Consider the following 27,987-nt stretch of genomic DNA (forward strand, 5'->3'; position numbering starts at 1 on the left):
GAGGAAGGGGGATATAACCCAGGAAGATACCAATAAAGCCTCTCACTTGCTTTCTTTAACACACAATGATGATAGGTCACCACCTCTTCTCACCGAGGGTAGCCAAAAACTGTTGAGGAAGATGGAGAGGGGGCTGCATAGGGGAGTATCCTAACGCCAGCTAGAGAGAAAGGAGGTTGAAAGAGGCAGTGATGATGCAATAAAGTTGAAACATTTTCATGGATATCATAAAAAAGTCACTGAACAATATTTTAGAGGTTTTCCACTTATTTCCTACAGTCATTCAGGGTTTTAAATAACTAGATTGATTTCTTTGGAATACCTGAAGCAAACATTTGGATTCCAATTGTATCCAAGAACTAAAATACAGAGAAAACACTATATTTGAAACTAGATAATAAATAATTATTTCATGATTGAGTTGTTAGCTATTATAGCCTTCCCAGGAGTTAAAAATCAGAGTGTCTTTAAGGGCTTTCATTTGCACTATAAAGAAAACCTATTTCCAAACTAAAAGAAGATGGGACTATTAAGGGATTTCACTGTTAAACAGAAGAAGAATACATTTATTCTTAGGTACTTTGAAGTGTAACTTTTGGTCTTGAAGTAGAACATTAATATTCTATTAGAACATTGATAATGAGTAGAGAGGAGTTCAACAAGTGCTGGTAATTCAGAGATTACTACAGCTACATCACATACTCTTGTGTTTGCCTACATCAACTAGGGTTGCCAATTTTCTAATTGCACAAAATCGAACACCCTTGCCCCACCCCCTGCCTGCTCCTGCTAAGGCCCCGCCCCTTCTCACCTCCCCCCACTCTCTCTCTCTTTCACTGGGCTGGGGCAGGGAGTTGGGGTGCAGGCGGGAGTGCTGGCTCCAGCTGGGGGTGTGGGCTCTAGGGTGGGGCCAAAAAAGAGGGGTTCAGGGTGTGGTAGGAGGCTCTGGGCTGGGATGTAGGAGGGGGTGAGGGCTCCAGCTAGGCCAGGATGAGGTGTTTGGGGGGGTGGGAGTAGGCTCAGGGAAGGGGGTTGAGGCATGGGAGGAGGTGAGGGCTGTCGGGTGGGGTTGGAGATGAGGGGTTTGGAGTGTGGGAGGGGGATCAGGGCTGGTGTGGGCTCTGGGAGGGAGTTTGGGTGCAGGAGGAGGTTCTGACCTGAGGCATGGAGTTGGGGTGCAGGTGGCGGTGAGGGGGTCCATGAGGGAGTTAGGTTGCATGAGGGGGTTCTGACCTGGGGCAGGAGGTTCAGGCTCCAGCTGGGCAGCACTTACCAGGAGCCACCTGAAGTCAGTGGCCCAATAGGGCTAAGGCAGGCTCCCTGTCTGCCTGGTTCTATGCTGCTCCTGGAAGTGGCCAGGCAGCTCTGTGCAGTGCCCACAGACACAGCCAATGGGAGCTGTGGAGCCGGCACTGGGGGTGGGGACACCACACAGAGCTTCCCTGATCGCCCCTGCATCTAGGGGCTTAATATGTCAGCCACTCCTGGGGAGCTGCACAGAGCCAAGGCAGACAGGGAGCCTGCCTTAGTGCCACCGACCAGACTTTTAACAGCCCGGTCACTGGTATCACCAGAGCCCCCAGGGTCCCTTTTTGACTGGGTGTTCCATCTGAAAACTGCATGCTTGGCAACCCTAATATCATCTGGTAGAGTCTTGCCAGCTCTAGGGAGCTCAGCAGATGAGCGCTAAGCTGATCTGTTCCCCTGGCTAAGCTTCAAATCCCCACCATTGGAGCTGTGGACAGGATTACTGGACCACCACGTAAAGACCAGGGGAGAAAAGACACCAGAGAGAACATAGATGTTTTTATAAAAGGCATATACCAATATTCAGCTAATCATGTACACCTAAAGTCTTAGTCCCTTTTCCCCAAAGTCTCTCTTATTCCTCAAACAAGGCCAAAGTTTCCACAGAGAGTAGGCTCCAATCAGTGTCCAGCTCTCTCTAAAGTCAGTACGTTTTTCCCCTCAAGAAGGCAGTGATGGCGGCAGCTGTGGCTAGTCCTACCCCCAACCCATAATCTTCTTGGATACGTACACAAGTCTCATTACAAGTGAGCTGGGTCACCCTTATATAGGGCCCAGGCTCCTCCCTCTCCCAGCAGCCTGTGACAGGTGTGGTTATTTGGAATCAGCTGCTCAGGTGTTTCTTTCCTTCCTCCCAGGTGACAGTTCACACCGTCTCAGCCTACATACTGGTAGCATAATGTTTTAATATCTTTTGCAGTTCCAACAACGCTCATTTTGGTTATTTTAAGAAACAGGTAAAGTTTAACATAGTGCCAGACAGTATCATGTTATATCAAGCACGACATTACAGATTGTGTGGCATGGTACAAAATCTCATTCACATAAGCCTAATTTATGCTGAATTTACTTATTAGTTTTCAGGCATAATGTTGGTTAAGTCTCCATTTATTACAGATCTGTGCCCTCCTCCCAATACACAGTTCCCATGTTAGTCTGCTTTAACATTGGAAGTGATTTGTAAAAAGAAATCCACAATCTTATTTAGTTCCACACAGGATCAAGCCTATTGTGGATAGGCTGCTACGGTAATCCTGAAAAAATGTAATTAAATGAAAACAGTTAGCACAAATCCTACCTTCACCAACTAGCAGTGACTATAACACTAAGTCTCTGGAAATAAAGCACATCCAGTAACAGACATTTATACTGATATACAGTGTATAATATTTTCAATCTCAGTAGATATAAAGAACAGTGCATTTAATATATGGGGAAAATGCCTCAGCAATAAGAAAGGTAATGCAGTTATATTTTCCCTACCAGGTTGGAGCAAGCGAGATATATGTAACAGACATTTTTAAGATATCCACTTCAGGGCTGCAGCTATTTGTCTTTGCCATATTTAAAAGGCGAGAAAAGCACGCTGGGATAAAAAAAAACATCCTACAAAAGGATAACCCCATAGAGGAAAGAGTTAGAATAGGAACCTGGAAGCTAAAAAAGCATCCTGGAGGGGCTGTTTCTGTGTGTTGCATACCACACTTGCATCACGAGAAGAAAGCCAAATTTCAGCATCGTTCTTTCATAAAAATTTGCTACAGAAAAGGGTTTTTAAGCTATCTAATCCAGTGGTTCTCAACCAGGGGTCTGGGGCCCACTAGGAGGCTGCAAGCAGGTTTTAGGGGGTCCACCAAGCAGGGCCAGCATTAGACTCACTTGGGCCAAAGGCATAAAGCCAAAGCCCACATCACCCAGGACTGAAGCCCGAGGCCCTTAGCCCCACCACCTCGGGTTGAAGCCAAAGCCTGAGCAATATAGTTTTTCAGGGCCCCAGGCAATTGTCCTGCTTGCTACCCCCCAAACCAGCCCTGGCTTTTACATGAAGAAAACCAGTTATTGTGGCACAGGTGGGCCGTGGAGATTTTATAGCAGGTTGGGTGGGCCTTAGAAAGAAAAAAGGTTGAGAATCTCTGATCTAATACATCTGCTTGTCAGTACAGGATTGTTTCTTGCAGTATTTCAGCTAGTGTTTTGTCCAATCTAGTTTTTCTAAGCAATATGTATTTCAACAGTTTCCTTAGGAAATTTTAAAGCTAGGTAGGAATCCACCCCGCCCCCAATATTCAGTTTAAAGTATTCCCCCTTCTTAATGTTACCACATTACTGTTACATATACCCCCTTTTTACCTTGCTAAATAACTCCTCTCCATCCTTGGTATTTACAAATTTCCTCTCAAAGAAATGAAACAGTTTTAAGAGAAGTTTAATTACAAATGATTGAAGCAACTTGAACACCTGCTCTGCTGGTGGTACCACAGCTGGCCAGCCCAGCAGTAAGAGTCTGGCACCAGCTTGAGAAATATAGCTAAGGCTGTTCTTCTGGGGAAAGTCAACCTAATTTCTGATACAGGTGAAAAATGCAATCATCACCTGTGTTTCTACCTGCCATTTTGCAGCCTCCCTAAAGCAGCAAGGGTTAAGCTGACTCTGAAGTGATTTTTTACTTTCAGTTCTTTTGCAGGCATTGGAGTTTCAAGTGCAGCATGCCTTGTGGGATGCGCTTTGATTAACCAAGGATATGTATGTACTATCAGAAAAATCAGAGCAACACACACACACTACAGCTTGGTAACAGTGAGTAGAAATATTAGAACTACTTTTGTTTGACTATGGTAGGTATACCATCATCCTTGAAAGGAGCATCATTTTAATTCTGGCTAAATGTATTAGTGAGACAAATTGCAAAGGAGCATCAGCAAATTAAATGGAGTTGAAGAAACATTCAAAACCAGGTAGGTAGCTTTCACAGATCAGTAAGAGATGAGGGGCGATTGTGGATGTGCACTAACCTTTCTCCATAATAGATACCAGCTGGGGAAAAACCAACAGGATTTCTGAGGTGTGTATGTAAAGTATGAATCACCACAAATTATTTTGACTTTAGAAAACTAATGGTGCTACATTTGCAATATGTGTAATTCTGATCACCACACTAAAATATTGTTTACTGGAGCACTGCCCAGATGATTCAGGGGTTGGAGAAGGACTAGTGTTAATTTAGGGCAGGTAAAGGAGCTGCTACATCTTTGTACAATAGACTGGAGCAAATCAAAGTGATTAATTCTGTTTGTGGCTCTTAAAGGTTGTTTAAATTAAGAAACGAGAGAGATTAGCACAGCACATTCTGATAGCAATATTGAAGCATAGGACTTTGTCACATTACTGATAGAGATGTATGTCTGGATGAAATAAAATGTTACCTTGAGGCAAACTGACAGATTTGTAACTCAGATTACAAGAATATATCACTGCTTTTTCCTATAAGCCAGCCAAGATGCCAACGCATTTCTTCCTAAATTAAGATGAGACTGGCTGCAGCAAAACACGTTTTAGTAAATCAAATGTGTGCAGAGGCCCCTGGTCATATGGGAAAAAAAAAAACCTCACACCACCTATCTTTAGATAGATATTTAATATTCAGAGCTTGAGAGAAACATGACAAAGAGACTGATCCTTCAGTCTTCACTATGGCAAAACATTGATTTTTAAGGGAATTTTCCCCTAAATAAAGGCTAGAGGATTAGTCCCTACAGCAGTAACAGAGTATTCAATGCCTCAGCCCTGAGCTGGTCAGGAAATTTCCATAAAAAAGTTTTGGCAGAAAATGCAGTTTCTGCAAAAGCAAGTTTGCTGAAGGACAGGTTTCAGAGTAGCAGCCGCCTTGTTAGTCTGTATTTGCAAAAAGAAAGTCTAAGGTGCTACAAGTACTCTAACAAATTTATTTGAGCATAAGCTTTCATGAGCTACAGCTCACTTCATCGGATGAAGTGAGCTGTAGCTCATGAAAGCTTATGCTCTAATAAATTTGTTAGTCTCTAAGGTGCCACAAGTACTCTCTCTTGCTGAAGTTACTCAATTTCTTGATTAGGAAATATTTTGTTTAGATTTTCCCTTCTCCTTGGTTTCACCTGAATCAAAATATTTGATTTATTCACCTGATCTAAAATGTTTTATTTTGAGTCAGTTCAACATTAAAACTACATCTTGCCATGGTGCTGTGGTACATCAGAGGAGATGTAATCCAGCCATGGAGTCCAGTGCACAGGGGAGAATGGGGGCAAGAGGCATGGAAATTACAATTCCCATGAGGTATGCAGCATTGTAGGCCAGTGGAGCTGACTGTTGAATTGACTCCAAATGAAACATTTCAGTTTAGGAATATTAAAATATTGAATTTACATTTTTTAAAAGGCAAAATAAAATATGAAGACATTTTCCAATTAAAATTTTTCATCTTGTGAAAAAAGTTTGATATTAACTTTTCATCCCAATTTGGGACAACACCAAATGTTGAGGTGCTAGAATTTCCTGTAAGAGAGAAGTCCCACTCTTTGTTCAGTGGTACTCTGCCCCAAAGATATTTATCCTAGTTTTATGCCACTGCAACTCCACTGAAGTCAGAGTTACTTCAGCTTAAAACTAATGCAACAGAGGAAAACTTGTCCCAGCACATACATACAATTCTAAACAAGATATGCATATTACAATGTTATATCATATCACTTACATTTATCCCTTGTTAGGATTTTACATGCTCAGCAAAGTTGAGACACCCAGTTGGGTCTTAGTGGCTATAATGGGGTCTCCAACACACACCTACATATCGAGCCCTTTAGCAACATTCCTAACTGGTGCAACTCCCATGCTATTTATTTGTGTCCATTTCCCACCACCAGTTTCCGACTATGTACAGACTATTTACAATGGCTTGGTCTAACACAGGCCTGATCAGCAACAGAGTAACAAACTCCTGCCCCTTCCTGAATTTCCTGGTCTCTGACTGTCTACCTACCTTTCTTCCCCTTTCTCCCAGCCTTATAGCTCCTGCCTAATGAGGCTTGCAGGTTCAGTCAGTGATTAGGCAAACCTAGCCTATTTACCCAATCCATTTCTGCTGATTGGGGCTGGAGTGGCAGGAGCTGACTGAGCCTTCCCCAGCAGTGCCCTGCCACAGTGGCTAATGCACTGAATGTTCTCCCGCCTACTGTTTCAGCAGCTGATGAAGTCAATGGAGGTAATCTGGCATGAAACCAGTATAACCGAATACAGAATTAGGCCCATTACACTTACATGACTTTTTATCATTTTGTATCTTAACACTTTATAATTGGTGGTTTTGGGGATGTCAGATATTAGAGTCTTTTACCCAGATACATAAATAATGTGTGATGTTCCCCTCTGGTGTTATCTAGACCAGTGATCTGCTGGGTCACTCCAATCCTTGATCTGGGAGCCAGCCTTACCCTGCTCTGCTGTGAGAACCCCCACTCCTGGGCTGTTCACATACAGCCTCTAGCATGTAAGATGCTCCTTGGATTGTGCAACCGAATGACACTAGCCAATATCTCCAGTCCCAGATGTTCCCTAGGAACCTCCATCTTGCAGTGTCCAGTTATGCCCACTGGATGCTGCAGGCTTATATGAGTTCGTCAATTTAACGAAGAAATTGATATGTACCAGGCTTGTTATCCCACAGGGAGTCTCTGACATGCTTTAAACCAAACACACTGCTTCAGGTAGAATAAACAAACAGATTTATTAACTACAAAGATAAATTTTAAGTGATTATAAGTCAAAGCATAACAAGTCAGATTTGGTCAAATGAAATAAAAGCAAAACGCATTCTAAGCTGATCTTAACACTTTCAATGCCCTTACAAACTTAGATGCCTCTCACCACAGGCTGGCTGGTTGCCTTTCAACCAGGCTTTCCCCTTTGATCAGCACTTTAGTTGATTGGTGGTGATGTCTGTAGATGGAGGTGGAAGAGAGAGGAAGAGCATAGCAAATGTCTCTTCCTTTGATCATGTTCTTTCTTCCCTCTTGGCTTTGTGTCCCTGCCCCTTCAGAGTCAGGTGAGCATTACCTCATTGCAGTCCCAAACTGATCAACGGAAGAGGGTGTGACTCACTCAAGAATCCAACAGATCCTTTTGTTGCTACCTAGGTCAGCGTCCTTTGTTCCTGTGAGGCTGGGCTGGCTTTATTCCATACATGCCTTGATGAGGTGTGAAATGCCCCTCTGCTTTTAGAAAAAAGAAAAGGACTACTTGTGGCACCTTAGAGACTAACAAATTTATTTGAGCATAAGCTTTTGTGAGCTACAGTTCACTTCATCAGATGCATTTGGTGGAAAATACAGTGGGGAGATTTATATACACACACAGAGAACATGAAACAATGGGTTTTATCATACACACTGTAAGGAGAGTGATCACTTAAGATGAGCCATCACCAACAGCAGGGGAGGGGAAAGAGGAAAACTTTTCATGGTGACAAGCAAGGTAGGCCATTTCCAGCAGTTAACAAGAACATCTGAGGAACTATGGGGGGGAGAAATAACATGGGGAAATAGTTTTACTTTGTGTAATGACTCATCCATTCCCAGTCTCTATTCAAGCCTAAATTAATTGTATCCAGTTTGCAAATTAATTCCAATTCAGCAGTCTCTCATTGGAGTCTGTTTTTGAAGTTTTTTTTATTGAAGGATAGCCACCCTCAGGTCTGTAATCGAGTGACCAGAGAGAACGAAAGCTCATCAATACAAGGCCCTTCAAAATGTGTGTATAACTACCTAAGTAGGAATATGGTATTGTTTCCTTGTACTCCCTCTTCTTTCTCAACTTTGTTTTTAGGTTACATTACTTGTGTCTTGTCTCCTCTTAACTTGTAATCTGTTCACTGCAGGACCTGGTTTGTGTGTGTTTTTTTTATAGTAGTATACCCAGCACACTTTTGGAGGTATATGAATAATAATAGAATGTGGAACAATCTATCAAACATCACAAATAGAGTGCAGGGAGTAGTGAATCATTGGGGATAAAGGAAGATCTGATCCAATTTCATCCATAATTAAATAGAAACTGAACAAAACATTTGGGGTTGAAACAGTTTATTTAACTTATTATATATATATGTATTTTCTGCTGCATTTCCTGGTTTCAGACAAAACTGGAAGAGGAGTCAATATCCTATTAGAAAGGGTGTTCTTGGGGTATTTTTGGCCATGCTGGAAATGTGACAGGCCAAAAATCTCATTAAAATGTTCTTGTATGAACTGGAGTCCAGTTCTATGAAGAAAAGGCAGCCAAACTTTAAGAGTGCTTATCTGTACTGAAACATCAAACCTTTGATGGTCTCCCCTCGCTATAAAAGAAAGAAGGATTAAGGAGTTTAGGGATACAGAAACTCCCTGGAGATTATGGTGAAAACAGATCAATATTATTGAATTATTTGTTTTGATTTATATTACAAGACAACCATTCACAGCTATCAGACCTTCACAACAGTTGGAATAGACTGCTCCAACAATCACTAACAAAATAATAATAAATGCCAATCAGTAACAACCCAGATCAAGGTAAAAAAAATCCTCCAAATGCAACCCACACCATACCTAAATATCAGAGAAAACAGATGGGCTTTGCAGCTGTAGTCAATACTGTAAATTTGTTACACAGATTTAAAGCAGGAAGTGCTCTACTTTTAGCTAAGTAGAAGCATAGGTGCTAGAACTAGGGGTGCAGCAGCAGCAGCAGCAGCAGCAGCAGCACATGGCTTGAAGGCTCCCTATTGGATCAGTTCCCATGATTTTAACAAATGTAAGGGAGCCAGAGGTCTTTAGATAAATGATCTAAGTTATCTTTAGATAAACACAGAATAATGATGAATAATATGTTTGCAGTGGTATGGCCAAACAGGCAAGGGGGAATGAAGGATTGTAATGGGGCTAGGGTCCTGGGTTATGACTTCAAAGAACTGAGTGCAAAGCTAGACTCAGCTACAGGCTTCTTGTGCAATCTTGAACAAAACATTTAATCTACTCTGTGCCTCAGTCTCCCTTCTGGAAAACGGAGTGCTGTAAGGATAACATTGACCATTGATTTTAAGGTACCTCAGATACTATGGTGATGAGAGCCATATAAGAACCTAGATAGAAGAAGGTATAAACCCTGACTGGAGGAGTTCAATCTACAGACAGAGTAGGGGGGAAGGGATGCTATATGTTTGTAGGGTGGTAAGTGGCCCCATCAAGTGGGTAGCTTGTTTTATTTTCAACATAACACATAAATTATTCTCAGTTACCCTCAAACATCTCATTATCAGTTAACTAATTTTCCCACAGGTAACCTGGTACCAACCTTACAAAGGAATAGGCCATAATCCTGGAAGAGCATCTATTTTCACCATTTAATCTAGACAGTAAAGTGAGCTGTAGCTCACGAAAGCTTATGCTCGAATAAATTTGTTAGTCTCTAAGGTGCCACAAGTCCTCCTTTTCTTTTTGCGAATCTAGACAGTGTTTACCTGATTGGATTACTTCACTTGGGATGCTTTTCTTTCAAACAGGTTATTGAGGTTAATTGAAGCTTCCAGCTCTTGACAAATAAAAATGACATATGCAGTGTTGTCATCAGGATATATATATTATATGTATTATATTTATTATCAGGAGATAGATAGATATAATAAATATTGGTTGGCAAGTTGGTTATGACATCAGTGAAGACCCAGAAATAAAATTATAAAAATCTAAATGTTACCAATTCAGTTTAGGGTTAGCTTAAAATTGGCAACCTTTAGGATGGAAAAAGCTGTATGTTTACAATTTTACCAGCATGTTCCATTCATTATGAGATGTATTTATTGACTTCCTAAAAACTTCACCCTGTAAAATATTATCAGCACTTGCAGCTGCTTTGCCCAGCATCCTATACAAATGAAAAATGTAATTTTTTTAAAACTAAGCCCTCAAAATGATAAAACGAGAAAGCTGGTATTTATTTTAAAAAGACCCTATTTGGTCTGCGCTCCTTTGCTGTTGCTACCTTGCAGTTTATGACATCTAGCTAGTGGGAGGTCTGACAAACTGAGCAAGGCAGTGAGCAAGAAATTACATTCCTGTTGAAATCAGTAATCCCTTTGTGGAGACTGCTCCTTCTGGTTTGTGTGATTTCTTTTGTGTCACTTTGAGAAGGGCTCTAATATTATTATTATTTTAAACGTAGTTTGCCTTTGGGGAGTTCGGGGAATGCACAAGGAAGCAGACAGCAAGCTGCCCATCTCTCAGAAGAGAACAAGACTCACAGCACAGGAACTGGCTTCACTCTAATGTACAGTGTAGAAGTCAACAAAACTGTAATCAAAATGCAATCATTTTTGTAGAGACTGAAGAGAAAGGACACAAAAGTGGATAACACAGTGAAGGACACAATAAAGCAGGGTACAAAGTGACTCTAATGCACTTTGAGTGTGGGCTCTGAAGTAAAATGTAAGTCTTACCTTATCTTGTATTTTTTTAAAAAAATTGTAGTACTTAGTCATTTTATTTCTATTTTGAAGCCATGCTGGGCCAAAAAGTAATCATTACAATTACATGTTAAAATCAATATGGAACATTACTTGTAATCTTGGTATGAGACTTAAAATGATATTGTAATATGACAGAAGTCAGAGACTATCAGCCATAATATTGAAGATGAACTATAAATAAGAGCATATCTAATTATTGTGATAGTAAGATGCTGAATGGAATCTTTAATCAACTTTCTTAATGCAGAGCACAAAGAGCTCTGCTGTTTTGTATGGCAAGCTATTTTCATACTGCTGTGTTTAAAACTGTGTGATTACAGTTACCAATAGCAATAGGATGTAGATACAGAAGGGAGTCCTGGTAGTTGCAAAAGTTTTTTGGCCAATGTTTTTGCTCTCTGAAGCCTCAAGTCCACATTTTATAGCCTGTAAATTAGTTTTGCTTTTCAACTGGATTTTTAACATATGCTGATATTGGACTACATGAAACTGAAAATAAAAGTATTTGAGCATCCAGAATAACTCCCTCAGTTTTCTCAATGTCATATTAATGATGAAAAAAACAATCAACAAAAAAAAGAGTCCCTTCTTTCCACCAGCATCAGCTCTGAACAACAGAGGATTATAAAGCCTGATGGTGACAAAGGGTTATAACTTTCTGTTTTTTCACTGTACATCCTCCCCAGTTTCAGATTTAGCAATGGATATTCTTTGTGATGAGGAAAACCCTACTGCAAACTCCTTAATCCAATTAAATCATGAGAGAAGACTCTACAAAAATGTTTTTGTTCCTGGAGAGGTTAACACATCTCATCTGTTTAACTTGACTGTGGACTCCGAAAACCTAACTAATGTTTCATGTGAAGGTAGCCTGACTCCGCCGTGTTATTCATCACTATTTCATCTTCCAGAGAAAAACTGGCCAGCTCTGCTGACAGTTATAGTGATTGTTCTAACCATTGCTGGAAATATTCTTGTTATCATGGCTGTGTCACTGGAGAAAAAGCTACAAAATGCCACTAATTATTTTCTAATGTCACTTGCAATAGCTGATATGCTACTGGGTTTCCTTGTCATGCCTGTGTCAATGTTAACCATACTGTATGGTGAGTATCACCTCTCTAACTTATTGCATACATTGAGTAGCTTTTTAAAAATTGCATGCACATGCTATTATTATTTCAGCTTGAAAAGGAAAATGTAAATAAGGCTAGTTTTAAGGTATATGCTTCCCATCTCCCTGTTCAAGGTGAAAAATAACTATAAGGGGTAAATGTTCGTAAAGAACAGATGCAATATTTACATGTTTATTTACTTTTAACTTCTAAGTATGGACATTTTAAACACAGTCCAAAATGTCAATTTACTACTTTGATTCTGATGGAATTGTCTTATAATTTCTATCAGATATTTTGTCCTTTCTGTTGTATCAGTTTTATCTTTGACATGTATGTTTCTAATAAGGAAATAATGTCCTGTCAATTACTTTGCTCTGCAAATAGGCACAGAAGCATTAATTACTTGGTGCCTTCAAAGTTAAAATAGCCTGCCTCTGTTTTTATTTTTATTTTTTAAGCAAGCATTGCAATTCTAAATAATTATCTTTCCACTGAGATCCTTATTTATATGTCTACCTTTAAATTTCATTAGCTACCATGGAATGTTGGAATAAGTGTTTTGAAGGAGGCTGAAAAGTGGCTAGAGTTAATTGTACCCAATTGTTAGTAATATTTACAAATTAATAATCAAATATCAGGATCTTTTCTATCTAGTCTAATGAGTAATTTGCAAGTGTAAATTGACTTGTGACAGTTTATTGAGATTGGTATTGGCAGTTTGTCATTTTTACCAATATCCTCAGAAGCCTGTTGCACAGCAGAGAAGGTTGAAAAGCAGTAGCCTAAGTGTTAAATAAAAATTTGTTCCTATTTTTGTATAATTTTCCTTCAAAACTTAGAAAAATACCCAATACAAGAAGAGAGGAGACATGAGATGAAATAGCTTCTAGACTTGTTTCAATAAGCTAAATAATCAACCACTAAACTATAACTTTAGGAAGATTTTATTAGGAAACAGCAATATAAGAGTTTATTTCCAAATCTCCCTCTTTCACTTTCCCTGTGTTCTAGACAAAGTACCCTAAATAATATTATCAAATTAGGTTTGGAATTGGCATGGGTCTGTGACTGATTGTATCAGTAGTATCATTATCTTTGATAGTAGGGAAGGTAATGAAAAATAGTGCCATAGAAACAGTAATTGCTTGATTTGTGAGATAAGTGAATGACTCAAGCCCTGGATGGTTCACTGACACATGCAGTAGGGACTCCTGCTGGCCACACCCTGCCACTGAGGAAGCTAATCCCTGCCTCTGCTCAGAAATCCATATTAAATTGTGATCATTCATTTATTTTAATTGCAATATTTACTTGGTCAAATGCACCCTTACTACATGCACAGTAATGGGAGGGCAGCTGCATGATCACTGCAAAGGAGAAAAACTCTATTCCCTCCATTTGACAGAGGAAGGACTCTCACTTTGCTTCTTCTCTATTTTTTTCCTCTCTATTTTTCTCCTTTGCAGTGCGCTGTCTTTTGCCAGAGGAAAGATCCCTTTCCAGGATACATGCCTTTGAAAAATCACTCAGTCATTCTGGCATGAGCTTTCCTAGAAATGCAGAATCAGCGTGATATATTATCAGCATCACAGTGACCAGCAAACCATTTATTCTAGAGAACCCTCCTTCCCCACCAGAACTTCACTCCAACTACCAGAAGCAAAAGGCCAGGAATTAGTCAGTTTCCAGACTCCCATTAACCTGTGATCATATTATCCCAGGCACCAAAGCACTTCTGGTGCTATTTGCACTGAACTCAAACCAGAAGTCATTGTGGCCCAGATCCTCAAAATCAAGGGGAGCTGGGCACCTAAATACCTTTGATAATCTGGTTTTATGAGCTTAATCCTAAAAGGTGCTGACTCCTTCAGGTGCTGTGTGCTCTGATGGGAGTTGGAGAGTTGCTCTGCACTATTTCAGGCTTTTAGAGTCTCATCTAATTCCAGATTGTCAGTAAGAGTTTGGCCATTGGCTTAAGTGGGAGCAAAAACTATCCCTTAGATCTGAATGCCTCTATGTATAAATTACTAGCACCCCAGATCAAAACCCTAGATACGAATGCACTGAACTTTAGCGTGTTGGAGAAACAGTTGAAATGCAGATTGGAATGTGGCTTAGGCCTCAATTTGAAGAGTGTGTGTGAATATGTATTAACATACATACAATATTATTTGTATTTCAATATTGCCCAGAACTCAAACAAGAATTGGGTCCCTTTTGAACTGGTGCTATACAACTACCTTTGTAAAAAAAAAAAATGGCCCTTCTCTGATTTTCTATAGATACATACCAAAAAAAAAAAATCCATTAAATGAATGTTAAGGTTGCAAAATCAAGGATTAAAAAGATTAAAAAATGACAAAAATAAATTCTGCCCAGGCAGCTTTAACTCAACCTCCTTGTGCGTAGTCATTACAATAACATTTTGTCCAACATCTCTTGGGAAGTCTGTAGCAGAGAGAGGAGCAGAACGGAGCTCTCCTACGAACCCAAGACAAGGGGATATTCCTTCATGTGGAAACTTGTCCCTCTACACGCATCATCAGTAGAGTTTGCGCCCTGGTCCTTTCAATCCACAGCACAGAACTCTACTGCTTCAGCTGAAGGAGTAACTGGTAGTAATAGTAGTAGGATGTTACTCTTTATGGGGACCAGCCACTAGAGACGAATGTGACACATGTTTCGCCAATGTTATATAACTGTTTGCTGGACAGCAGGGGAATACTGGGAATCCAAAATCTGGGGTTATATTCCTGCTCTGGAGGGGAATGTGCACAGCCAAACACATAAGTTTGGCACATCCCTTCAGAAAAGCATTGTGGCTAAGTGGCTGAAACTTGGGTCTACCATATTAGATCTATGGATAAATTCTGGTCCTCAGTATGGTATATAGGGGCTGTAAAGGATGCAGAGTGGCCACTTGGGGAATTCCTTCAGGGCTGGGTTTCCGGCCCTACACTTCACACTCTTGCAGCCCTCTGCATGGGGCATGCCAGCGGAAGGAAGCAAAGCTCTGTGCTGTAGCAATTCTGAGCTGTGAGGAATCCCATGGGCATCTGCGTAAGGCTGTAAATTAGGGCAGTCTCTGGGACCCCTAATTTATGCTGGGGATGGAAGCAGCTCTTAGAGCAGCCCAGACTCTAGGAGATACAAAGGTGACTTAAAACCATCCTTTCTCCCCATTTCTCCATACAATACTTTCTGAGAAACACAGCACAGATTCTGGTGTTTTGGTTTTATTTCCAACTCTGTCACAAAAGACCTTGGGTACTTCTCAGTTATCCCATCTGTAATATGGAGGAATGATACTTGCCTGCCTCCTCAGGTTGGAGCAGGCCTTGTTTAATAATAAGGATCATGAGGTGTAGAGTGGAAGAACTGAGACTAGACTCACTGTCTCCCCCTAGCACTCAGCACACCTTCCCTGGTGGGTAGGGCATATTGAAACAGGAAGGGGAGCTCTCACCGCTCCAGCCAAGAAAGAGGGAGAGCAGAGGAGTTCTTCCTATGGTTTTAGTGGAAGGGGGAGCAGTACTACCTTCACTTTCCACTCACTTTATGCTCTTTGGCTAGTATTTTTCCGATGGAAAACTGAGACACACTTCAGAAAAATTAAGCCATTCGCATTCCCCTTCCACCCTGTTGTGTTAGCAGGACAACTTGCACTGCCCCTGTTCCACACACCTCCAGCTAGTGCTTCAAATGCCACACACACTTTAGGAAACTCTGCCCTGTGCTAAAGGGGTAACGGCAGCTGCTGCTATAGCTTCCACATCATCCCCATCTGGAACTCTAGTTCCCTGCCTGGGACCTTCAGTGTGGTTAGCACTGTGGGACTGGAGCACGCTCAGTGCAAATGGAGCTTTCAGAGATGTTTAGCAGCAGGCCTCTCATAAGCTCTCCTGAGCATGAGCAAATGGCAATTTTCTTATAACTTGGTCTAATCAGTATGTATTTTCACAGGGAAAACAAAATGCACTTCTCTACTCCCAGGACTGTCCCACTGCTAAATTTGCTCCAAACCCTGGTGGTGCTAGAGCTCTTTTAAGAAAACTGAAGAAATATGTTTACATTGATAAAACTGCCTCTTTTTCCCTAACATCTTTCTCAGAAATGCCTGTGTATATAAAATCTGCCAGAGGCAGAAAGCAAGCCAACAACATCTCAGCCCCAATGGTTAAGTTAGGTAAAGTTATGAGCAATAGTAAAATTCATCCATCCATTTATACTCTGCTTAGCTGATGCTAACTTTCTCCTTTGCAGGATATACATGGCCTCTGCCTACAAAACTCTGTGCTGTCTGGATCTATTTGGATGTGCTTTTCTCCACTGCCTCCATCATGCACCTCTGTGCCATCTCTCTGGATCGCTATATTGCCATACGAAATCCCATCCATCACAGTCGCTTTAACTCCAGAACTAAGGCTTTCACAAAAATAATTGCTGTTTGGACAATATCTGTTGGTAAGTGAGGCAACATTTCAACACATAATTATAGATTCCTGTTTTTTGAGAGACTTGACACATATATTGCAGATTAAAATTGTGTCCCAGGCTGCAAGATTTTTTTGCCCCAATATTAGATGTGGTGTAATGTAGTAATTATATGATTAAAAAACACCATTGACAATGGCAAGTGGAGAAATATTGAGCCACAATCTGCAGTGAAAGAATACACAACAAAGTCAAAACTGTTGTATTCAAGTTTTTTCTATAGATGGGCTTGTTTTCAGTATTGATATCCCCTACTACCTGGACAGCAGGAAAAAGCAAATGATTAGGACTGAAAATAGAGCTCTCTGATTTAGCTGTAATTAAATTGTTCCTGACACCTTACCACTATGACTTGTTTACAGCTGGGTTGCTTTTTTTTGGTTTGTTTGTTTTTGAGGCAAAGCCTATCTGCTCCTCCATGGTCACTGAGAGCCCAAGACACATGGATCCACTGTATGCTGAGTGGGCAGGATCTGGGCCTTTATGCCTAGCAGTGTGAGGGATTTCCCCATGGATCTCGGATGTCACCTATACACCTATACCTATGTACAAAATGCACAGAAAAGTGTACATTTTAAACTATGCTAATCACAAATTCATAGGAACATAGCAATTGCCAGACTGGGTCAGGTCAGTGATCCATCTAGTCCAGTATTCTGACTGACAGTGGCCAATACTAGTTGCTTCATAAAGAATGCAATTATGGAATAAACTGCTCACAAGGAAAGCTTCTTCTCAATCCCCAGTAGTTAGAGTTTGGTTTATGCCTTGAAACACAAGGCATTATGTTCCCTTTCAAAACTCATGGGAGGGTGGGGGGCAGGAGGTTGTGTGTGCGTGTGTCCTTTCTATCATGCTGTTTCAAGAGTTATAAACACCCATCGTGGTAATAGAAAGCACTATACAAATAAAAAATTCAGTGGGATTTAACCATCTAGAGTTTTTTCTCCCACCAATGATCAGTTGAACCACACATTTTCTGTGTTATGATAGTGTACTAATAACTGATAATAACATGGCCCTTATTCTCTGTATAACATGATGCCTATGTTTATTAGAAAGCAATGAAGTGTGGCATGATTGAAAATGACAGAATCTTGCTTTATGCAGTGTTGTAGCTGTGTTGGTCCCAGGATATTAGAAAGAAAAGATGCATAGTGTGATATCTTTATTGGAGATACTATTGGAGAGAGAGACAAGCTTTTGAGCTACACAGAGCTCTTCTTCAAGTCTGGGAAAGGTACTCGGTGCATCACAGCTAAATGCAACGTGGAACAGATTGCTTTGCATAGAAAGTTAGCACATATTCTAAGAGATCATTCAAGGTGGAGTGGCCTATTAAAACCTCTGCAATCATAGGACCAAAACGGGGGAATTAGTGGGTTACAGAGTGCTGTAATAAACCATAAATCCAGTGTTTCTGTTCAGTCCATGATTTTTAGTGTCTAGCGGAGTTATGAATTTAAACTCCCAGGCTCATCTTTTGAAAATGTTGTGCAGGTTTCCTTTGAGGATGAAGCTTAATAAGTCAAATATAAAGTGACTGCTTTGTGAAGGGTGATAGGGCATTTTTGTCTTTAATCATTTTCCTGTGTGACTTCATTCAAGAGTATAGTGATTATCTGATTTCACCCGCATAGATGTTATTGAAGCATTTAGTGCACTGGACGAGGTATACCACATGTTGTGATAGGCATGTGTAAGATCCAATATTTACAAATATTTTCAAGACACTGGACAACCCTCAGATAGCCACTCCAAATACCTTGTCATCCCATTTCATCCTCACCCATAACAATTGTACATTCAACAACAAACACTTTGTCCAAATCATTGGAACCATAGGATGGCTCACCAATATGCTAACATCTTCATATAGAAATAAAAACCTCTCCTATCCCACACCCCTAGTTGTCACCTACCACCCCATACTGGAACCCATATGGGGTATCATCAAAAAACTACAATCCATATTCAATGGGGACACCATCCTGAAAGAAACCTTTCTTGAACCCCCTCTTCTGGCCTTCAAACAACCCGCCAACCTCTCCAAACTCATCATCAGAAGCAAGCTCCCCACAGACCAGGACACACCTACTCAAAGTAGCATCAGACCCTGCCAGAACAACAAATGCAAAACCTGCAGACATATCTCAACTGTTACAATGATCAAGACCCCCCACAACACACCTTTCAAGATCCCTGGATCCTACAAATGCCTATCATAACTTGTGGTGTACCTCATCCAGTGCACTAAATACCCCAATAACAACTATATAGGTGAAACCAGACTATCACTATGCACTTGGATGAACTCACACAGGATAATGAAAAGACAAAAACACCACATTACTTGTGGGTGATCACTTTTCACAAAGTGATCACTATATATCTAACCTATCAGGCCTCATCCTCAAAGAAAACTTCCACAACACTTTCAAAAGAAGAGCCTGAGAGCTTAAATTCATAACTCTGCTAGACACTAAAAATCATGGACTGAACAGAGACAAGGGATTTATGGCTTATTACAACAATCTGTAACCCAGTAATCCCTCCTTTTTGTCCTATGACTGCAGAGGTTTTAACAGGCCACTCCACCTTGAATGGTCCTTGGAATATGTGCTAACTTTCTATGCAAAGCAATCTGTTCCATGTTGTATTTAGCTGTGATGCACCGAGTACCTTTCCCAGACTTGAAGAAGAGCTCTGTGTAGCTCAAAAGCTTGTCTCTCTCACCAACACAAATTGGTCCAATAAAAGATATTACCTCACCCACCTTGTCTCTCTAGAATCTGGCTGTTATGTTTTGATAATGACACCTGTGATGTAATCCTGGAAGTCAGGTAGGTTGCACAATATCATCCCATCTCATTTACATATCGTACCTAATCATAACAGCTATTAAATTAAATATATGTATACAAAAATCCAGTTAACAGACTGAGCAGTGAGAGGAATGGAATGATGCTCATTGCCTTGTTACTGTGGTATCATGATGCATGAAGAGACAAGCTAAAGGAAGAAGATTCCAGCCCCCGAGGCGTGAATATGTCTTGAATGTGATGTGCTCTGGGAAAGAGGGAAGGAGGCAGCTGCACAAGAACCAGTGGAGCGGCAGTATGGCATCTGGTTATCCCTCATCTCCAAAGTAGAGTGGGTGTGCACCATGGCAGATTGCCACATAAAAGGGACAAAGAAAAATGCCAGCCCCATAAAGAATCCTAATGGTCTCAGCCCTTCAGTGCAACTAACTGTCAATCAATTGTCAATGTAATGTAACCCTGTCCTCCTCCAGCACTCCCTGCAAAAATCTGCTGCACCAAAGTTAGGAAATGACTTATGAACAAAGAGATGCTTTATCTATCATTTACCAATCTCCAGGCTCCCCGTGCTACTTATAGGACTTAGTCTATACATTATTTAACTCTTTGTAGTTCCACACAGGTGCAATGCAGTATAATGTGACGTCACTAAGGGATCCTGTCAGAAGAGAATAACTTTATCAAGTCCCTTGATACTCTGCCTTCTGGATCCCATTTTGTTTGTCATTCTGTTGTACCCCTATTCCTGTGGTTTTCAGTTAGGCCATGACCTCAGTTGCTTTTGGGAGTTTTGTTATCTCTGTTATGGATGAGCTGTAGGGTATATGGGTAAAGGATTAAGAGATTAAGGCCTTGATACTCTCCTTCACTGACCTTTGCTCAGTACAGATTAGGTGGGGGTCATACCATCAGAGAGCCAGTTACAGCTTCCTGATTGTCAAGTTACTCTGGCCCCAGCTCCAGTGTAAAGTAGACCAACAGCTCTGGCATAAATTAGTGGTTGTTCTTATTTATGCCAGCTGACTATGCTCCCCCAGGCACCATACATCAGGTAAGAATTGATGAAGCACAGATGCCATGCCCTCTATGCTGGGGGTGCAGCTGGTGTAGGAGTTAACTGTGCTGGCTGTATGCCAACATAGACCTCAATCATGCCAGGGAAATTCTCAGCAGGTCAGCTAAGGCCAGATTCCAACCTCTTTGCATCACCTGAATGGTACAGAGTGGTAGGAGTAACAGGAGAGAATCAGGCCCGAAGTGTCTTTCTCTCACTTGCAGTAACCTGAAATCAGGAGTGGTATTGTTAGTTGCTTTATGTTGGTTCTGTAGTTCTGCCTCTTTTAATAGCTTGGATACTGTTTTTCCTTGGGAGAGAAAGGTGCAGGCTAGATTGGAGGGCAGGATGAGGGGTTGTTGAAGAGGGACAGCTAGGAAGCTACGGTGTTGGTTGATGTGTGGTGTAATGATGTTTTATAAAGAAAACAAAATCTGAGCTATTTGTGAATTGAACTGTAGTATGTGAAATTATAACAAAGTTGTGTAATGAGGTACAAATGCTCTTCTTTTCCTGGAGAGTTCAATAGAGTGGTCACTATAGTATGAGCCAAGGAGGACAAGATGCCAGGGGCTTCTGGCCTTTTTCTGATCAGCTCTGCAAGATGAATAACTCTGGATTTTTTTCCCTTTTTCTTTTCTATTTTAAAAAGAAGTCTGAGTGTAGGGGCAGGGGCTATGGGCAGATTTTCAGAAAGTGATGAAACACCTGCCCTATGACAACCAGATTCCTTTAAGGTATCTCAAGTTAGGCATTTAAAAAATGAATGCAGTCAAAACCACTAGATACTTATGAAAATCTTGGCTAAGGAAATTAAATATTAAAACTAATTCAACAATGAGATTGACAAATCAAGCATTTCAAAGTCATAAAATTCCAAAAGGTTTTTATCACCATTATATAATATTTTTGTTCCTGATTTCCTGTTTAAATATGAACTTTAATGCACTCTAGTTTTATTAGGGTCTGATCCAAACAACACTGACATTAATGACAGTATTTCCACTGGCTTCAGTGAGCTTTGGACTGAGCTCATAATGTATTACATAACAATATGGGACAGGAAATGTGACTTACCCGACTTCTGAAAATCTTGATGTTCTCAGCCTAAATTTTGTATTAAAATGAGTTTTTATATTTAACAGCAGAATAACATTAAGCCAGCAGCCTTTATTTCTCTGGACCATGAAGAGGCAAGGGCAATTGGTTTAAGATAGAATCTAATTACTGTAACAGATTCTAATTCTGTCTTTAATTCTTAATTCAAACAGTACCCAAAGTGGCTGGATAATTAGGTTATGTGTGGCTATTGCAGCGGCAAGCCTGTTATTCTAGAAACCTTAAATGTCTAAATACTGAAAATGATTCGATTTATTTTAGAGCATAGAGGTGATATCTGAAAATAGGTGTCAAAAACTAGACATTATCACTTCTTGAAATGTATTACAGTGGTCTATGTGAAACCCAATTTGATAACATTCAGCTAACATATGTGGTGCTATAAATAAAGCCCGCACTGAAAAACTCTATAGAAGCGCAATAAAATTAATCTAGTTCACTTAGAATCATAGAATCATAGAATCATAGAATATCAGGGTTGGAAGGGACCCCAGAAGGTCATCTAGTCCAACCCCCTGCTCAAAGCAGGACCAAGTCCCAGTTAAATCATCCTAGCCAGGGCTTTGTCAAGCCTGACCTTAAAAACCTCTAAGGAAGGAGATTCTACCACCTCCCTAGGTAACGCATTCCAGTGTTTCACCACCCTCTTAGTGAAAAAGTTTTTCCTAATATCCAATCTAAACCTCCCCCATTGCAACTTGAGACCATTACTCCTCGTTCTGTCATCTGCTACCATTGAGAACAGTCTAGAGCCATCCTCTTTGAAACCCCCTTTCAGGTAGTTGAAAGCAGCTATCAAATCCCCCCTCATTCTTCTCTTCTGCAGACTAAACAATCCCAGCTCCCTCAGCCTCTCCTCATAAGTCATGTGCTCTAGACCCCTAATCATTTTTGTTGCCCTTCGCTGTACTCTTTCCAATTTATCCACATCCTTCTTGTAGTGTGGGGCCCAAAACTGGACACAGTACTCCAGATGAGGCCTCACCAGTGTCGAATAGAGGGGAACGATCACGTCCCTCGATCTGCTCGCTATGCCCCTACTTATACATCCCAAAATGCCATTGGCCTTCTTGGCAACAAGGGCACACTGCTGACTCATATCCAGCTTCTCGTCCACTGTCACCCCTAGGTCCTTTTCCGCAGAACTGCTGCCGAGCCATTCGGTCCCTAGTCTGTAGCGGTGCATTGGATTCTTCCATCCTAAGTGCAGGACCCTGCACTTATCCTTATTGAACCTCATTAGATTTCTTTTGGCCCAATCTTCCAATTTGTCTAGGTCCTTCTGTATCCTATCCCTCCCCTCCAGCGTATCTACCACTCCTCCCAGTTTAGTATCATCCGCAAATTTGCTGAGAGTGCAATCCACACCATCCTCCAGATCATTTATGAAGATATTGAACAAAACGGGCCCCAGGACCGACCCCTGGGGCACTCCACTTGACACCGGCTGCCAACTAGACATGGAGCCATTGATCACTACCCGTTGAGCCCGACAATCTAGCCAGCTTTCTACCCACCTTATAGTGCATTCATCCAGCCCATACTTCCTTAACTTGCTGACAAGAATGCTGTGGGAGACCGTGTCAAAAGCTTTGCTAAAGTCAAGAAACAATACATCCACTGCTTTCCCTTCATCCACAGAACCAGTAATCTCATCATAAAAGGCGATTAGATTAGTCAGGCATGACCTTCCCTTGGTGAATCCATGCTGACTGTTCCTGATCACTTTCCTCTCCTCTAAGTGCTTCAGGATTGATTCTTTGAGGACCTGCTCCATGATTTTTCCAGGGACTGAGGTGAGGCTGACCGGCCTGTAGTTCCCAGGATCCTCCTCCTTCCCTTTTTTAAAGATGGGCACTACATTAGCCTTTTTCCAGTCATCCGGGACTTCCCCCGTTCGCCACGAGTTTTCAAAGATAATGGCCAAGGGCTCTGCAATCACAGCCGCCAATTCCCTCAGCACTCTCGGATGCAATTCGTCCGGCCCCATGGACTTGTGCACGTCCAGCACTTCTTTTGAGCAAAATTTTGGAATCTAAACCTGTCTAAGAAACACAATCCTCTGTAAACTAGCCTTCTCTCCTTTTAGCAGACCTTTGAAAACAGTACATAAAATAAAAGTTAGAGTAATAAATGTTAAGGTTTCGCTCATATCATTCCTCAGTTCTTACCCCTCTTTGTTATAGGATTCACCCTCCTATTGTGATCTAAGTCATGTGAAGTTTGATGAAGCCCAAATCCTCTTAGCTGAGTTTCTCTCTTCTCTTATTCTTCCTTCCTCAGCCTACACATCTGTTCACTGCCTTCAGGCACATTCAGCTCTCCCTAGTCAGTAACCACATAGATTTATACAGTAATTTTCCTCCATAAGGATCCCTATTAAGGCTGGACAAAGCTGATGGAAAAAAGGGCAGACAGGGCAGGGGCAATTTCGGTGGCAATTCGGCCGCCGGTCTTTCAGTCCTTCTCTTCCTCATCAGCGGCACTTCAGCAGCAGCTCAATCGCTTCGCTTCAGTCTTCTGCAGTAATTAGGGTGCGGGTCCTCCTGTCCTCCTCTTTCTTCAGCTACGTGACTTGGGTTTTTCTTTTTTTTTTCCTTCGTCGCTTGGGGCAGCAAAACTAACTTTTTTTATGGAAGGGGCCCCTGAAATTGTTTTGCCACAGGCCCCCTGAATCCTCTGGGCAGCACTGTTTTGGAGACTTCAAAATTTTGATTACTGCAAAATGTAGATGAGCATTTCCCAAAGCGGAAGTCAAGTAAGGCCAAAGGACCTCCTTCCAGTATTGAAAGGGTTAACACTCCCTGGTGGGCACAGCCAAACCCATCCCACCCTCCTCCCTTACAGGAAGTGCAGGGGAAGAAGTATAAGAATAGGGTCCTGGAGTTCATCTGTGGCTGGATCAGGGAAAGAAGCAGATATCTCTCCAAGCCCTCTGCAGAACCATCACCCGGCTGCTGGAAGCGAAGGCCGCTGGAGATGGAGAAGCCCAGGGAGCAACCAGAGGAAGTGGTGCCTGGCCACTAGATTGAAAAGCTGACCCCCCCCCCACAGTGATGGAGCATTCTCTCACCAAGAGTGGTGGGAAGTAGCTCAGGGAAAACAGATCTTGTTCCAGTTGTGCTGATGGGAAGGGAGGCAACATGCTCCTGCAGTTTTGTATATCCCCCTGCAGACCCAGTGGCAGGACTATCTGCCACTTTTACGGGCAGGAGCTGGGACCTGGTGGAGTAGGGTGGGCCCAGGCCCCCCTACCCCCTGCTGCCACCCCACATCTGAGGTGTCTTCCAACTCACCCTAGGCCAGAAGACCTACACCAGGGACTGGGAGACTGTTTCCTGGCTCTCCCCCACCCACGAGGCCAGAGCCCAAACTGTAATTGATTGCTCCAGCCAGGAGCTGCAAACCTTAAACTGTTTCCCTGCTCTGCCCCACCTAGGGGGCCAAAGCACAAATGACTATTGATTGCCCCAGCAAGGGGCCGAAGCCCAGACCTATGGCCATTCACCTTTCCAGGAGGGGTCAGCCCCAGACCCTAGAGGGGAGATGGCTACAGGAAGGAACAGCCTAGGGTGCATGGAACGGTGGTAATGTAACTTTCCTCTATGCTGTCTAGCCAATATGGCAGGGCTGAAGGGGAGTGTGACTGGTTTTATTTTCCTGTATGGGGGAGACTCAGCTTTCAAAACTTAGGGAAGTGCTGATGTAGAAGTTCACAATTTTTTTTGGACCTCACTACATAATCCACTCCATTTTTTAAATTTTTGTGCCAAGTACAAAAGTAGCAGCTCTTTTTGAGGAACAGCGCAATGCTAAACAGCCATACACCTGTCAGTGACGTATTATACACACTGGATCAGGTGGGAAGGGAAGCAGATGTCACCTTATTCCACCTGTGGAGCTGGCATAAGCGTCTGGATCAGGAGCTGTACCCCAATATCCTCCACCCCATGGTAGAGAACCAACCTGAAGAACTGGCAGATACAAGCAGAGCATTATCTACCTTCTTATTTTTCAGATCCCTTCTCAATACTTCTTCTTCCATTATGCCTACAAGTACTCAGCCAACTAATTAAAGGCACAGTAAGGGGCAGCCGGACATATATAAGAGCATTGATAGATATAGATATATATATATATATAGATATATAGATATATATAGATATTTATATATATGTATATGTGTATATATAAGAGCATTGCTTAATTTAGTATATTGTTAAAAGTTCCTAAATTTGTATATAATTACACAAACAAGCTTTGTTAAAAGACCATTATTAAGGTTGCAAAGTAAACACTCGAGTTAAGTTAGCCAGAATTAAGGTTGTCCATTCAACCTAAACTCAGCCCCCTGTGTGTGTATGCATTATGATTAAGGCCCTACCAAATTCAGGGTCCATTTTGGTCAATTTCACAGTCATAGGATTTTTAAAATAGTCAGTTTCATAGTTTAAAATGTTTACATCTGAAATTTCACAGTATTGTAACTGTGGGGGTTCCGACCCAAAAGATGGTTGTGGGCGGTCATAAAACTATTATAGGTGGGGTCGCAGGACTGCCACCCTTACTTCTGCGCCCAGCTCTAAAGCCAGTGCCGCTGCCAGCAGCAGCACAGATGTGAGGATAAGAGGTCATGGGGAGGGTCATCACTTGGGAGGGTGGGGCACCCCAACTGGGGGCTTTTACAATGCACCAGGCTCCCACTTCTAGTCCTGGTGGGGCTGGGAGGGATGGGACTTCCTCTTCCCCTGCACAGGCCACTCCAGGGATGGGTCAGACCCACCTCTGGGAACCTCCCCCAGCTGCAGGAAGCTCCACCCAGCTGGCATCTGAAGGCAGCACAGCCACAGAGCTTCCTTTCTGGGGAAGAGGAAGTCCTATCCCTCCCCGGCCCAGCCAGGACTAGCTGCTGGAGCCTGGTGCATGGTAGGACTCCCCCAGCCCTGCCCCTCCCATACAATAGCCAAATATCATGAAGAAGATCAGACTTCTTGGCCCATGACACATTTTTCATAACCATGAATTTGGGCCCTAATTATGATCCAGTCTTTAATTACATGATGACATACTATTTTGTCCCATAGGATCTCTGCCTCACTTAGTGCCCAGAATGGAGAGTACTCAATTAATGAGCAACTATTCAATATTTTTTTTCTCCTCACTGCTCAGTGTGTGGCCCTATTTACTTCAAACTATTCAAATCCTGCTATGTAGGCAGAATTATAATAATTTTCTCATGCACTTTTCTACGGTGCTCATCACTATTGTATCTGAGTGCTTCACAAATATGAATGAATGTATTTTCACAATGATTAGTGGGTATTATTATCCCCATTTTACAGATGGGAAGCTGAGACAAAGAGATTAAGGCCAAAAATGTCTACTAATTTCAGGTGCCCAATGTGAGACATTTAGGATGTGATTTTTTTCCAGAGTACTTAGCATTGTATAGCACTTTATATGTTCAAAGCACAGCTCCCATTGACTTCAGTTGCAGCTGTGAGTGCTCAGTACTTCTGCAAATGAGACCCCATGGTCTCAAGTCAGGCACCCAGAAAATGAGGAACACACAGTTAGTGACAACTTCTGAAGTTTGGTATAAGCCATTTGACTAGCGTCACATAGGAACTCTGTGGCAGAGGCAGGGATAGAATCGAATTCTTCTGGTCAGAGTTCAGCTACTTTAAATGGGGGCAGGAGACAAAAGCCCAAAAGTAAGTCCAGAACAAGGAGATCTGGGTGAAGGTTTAGAATCAGAGGGGAACATGGGCAACCATAGCAGGAACAAAGGAGAGACAAGAGGGAATGTTGAGGGGACATCCAATGAACATCTTAGATGTCTGTATACTAATGCAAGAAGTATGGGGAATATAAAGAACTAGAAATACTAGTGAATAATCACAATTATGACATAATTGGCATCATAGAGACTTGGAATAATTCACACAACTGGAATATTGGTATAGAAGAGTACAGCTTGTTCAGGGAGCTCAGGCAGGGAAAAAAGGTAGGCGGTGTTGCCTTGAATATCGAAGATGTATAAGCTTGCAATGAGGTTGAGCTAGAAGTGAGAGGCAGACCAGTTGAAATTCTCTGGGTAAGGATGAAAGGGGTAAAAAGAGGGGTGATATCATGCTAGGGGTCTACTATAGACCTCCAAACCCGGAAGAAGAAGTGGATGAGGATAACAAACTCACCCAAAGCACAGGACTTGGTAATGGGGAACTCCAACTACCCAGACATCTGCTGGGAAAATAATATAGCAGGGCACAGGTTATCCAACAAGTTCTTGGAATGCATTGTAGACAACTTTTCATTGCAGAAGGTGGAGAAAACGATTAGAGGAGAGGCTGTTCTAGATTTGATTCTGACAAATAGGGAGGAACTGGTTGAAAATTTGAAGATGGAAAACAGGTTGGGTGAAAGGGATCATGAAATGACAGAGTTCATGATTCTAAGGAACGGTAGGCATGAAAACAGTAGAATATAAACCATGGATTTCAAGAAGCCCGTCTTTAGCAAATTCAGAGAACTGGTAGA

At 41.8% G+C, this 27,987-nt stretch overlaps 1 protein-coding gene across 3 annotated transcripts in view; it reads left to right on the forward strand.

The window, feature by feature from the left end:
• Positions 1–3,947: 3,947 nt before the first annotated feature.
• The window catches only part of HTR2A (5-hydroxytryptamine receptor 2A), a 54,689-nt gene continuing 30,649 nt past the window's right edge, over positions 3,948–27,987 (forward strand). Inside the window, exons 1-4 of one of the 3 annotated variants that reach the window (XM_043500523.1) lie at positions 3,948–4,142; positions 10,537–10,799; positions 11,527–11,946; positions 16,222–16,422. In XM_043500523.1, the coding sequence (XP_043356458.1) occupies positions 11,541–11,946; positions 16,222–16,422 (607 nt within the window). In that variant the 5' untranslated portion in view covers positions 3,948–4,142; positions 10,537–10,799; positions 11,527–11,540. Of the gene's footprint in view, positions 4,143–9,263; positions 9,419–10,536; positions 10,800–10,823; positions 11,947–16,221; positions 16,423–27,987 lie in introns of those variants that run through there. The other 2 variants (XM_038410362.2, XM_038410331.2) reach the window with 2 other exon arrangements.

The sequence above is a fragment of the Dermochelys coriacea genome, chromosome 1 (assembly GCF_009764565.3).
Source record: "Dermochelys coriacea isolate rDerCor1 chromosome 1, rDerCor1.pri.v4, whole genome shotgun sequence".
In the NCBI taxonomy this organism is placed as follows: Eukaryota; Metazoa; Chordata; order Testudines; family Dermochelyidae; genus Dermochelys; species Dermochelys coriacea.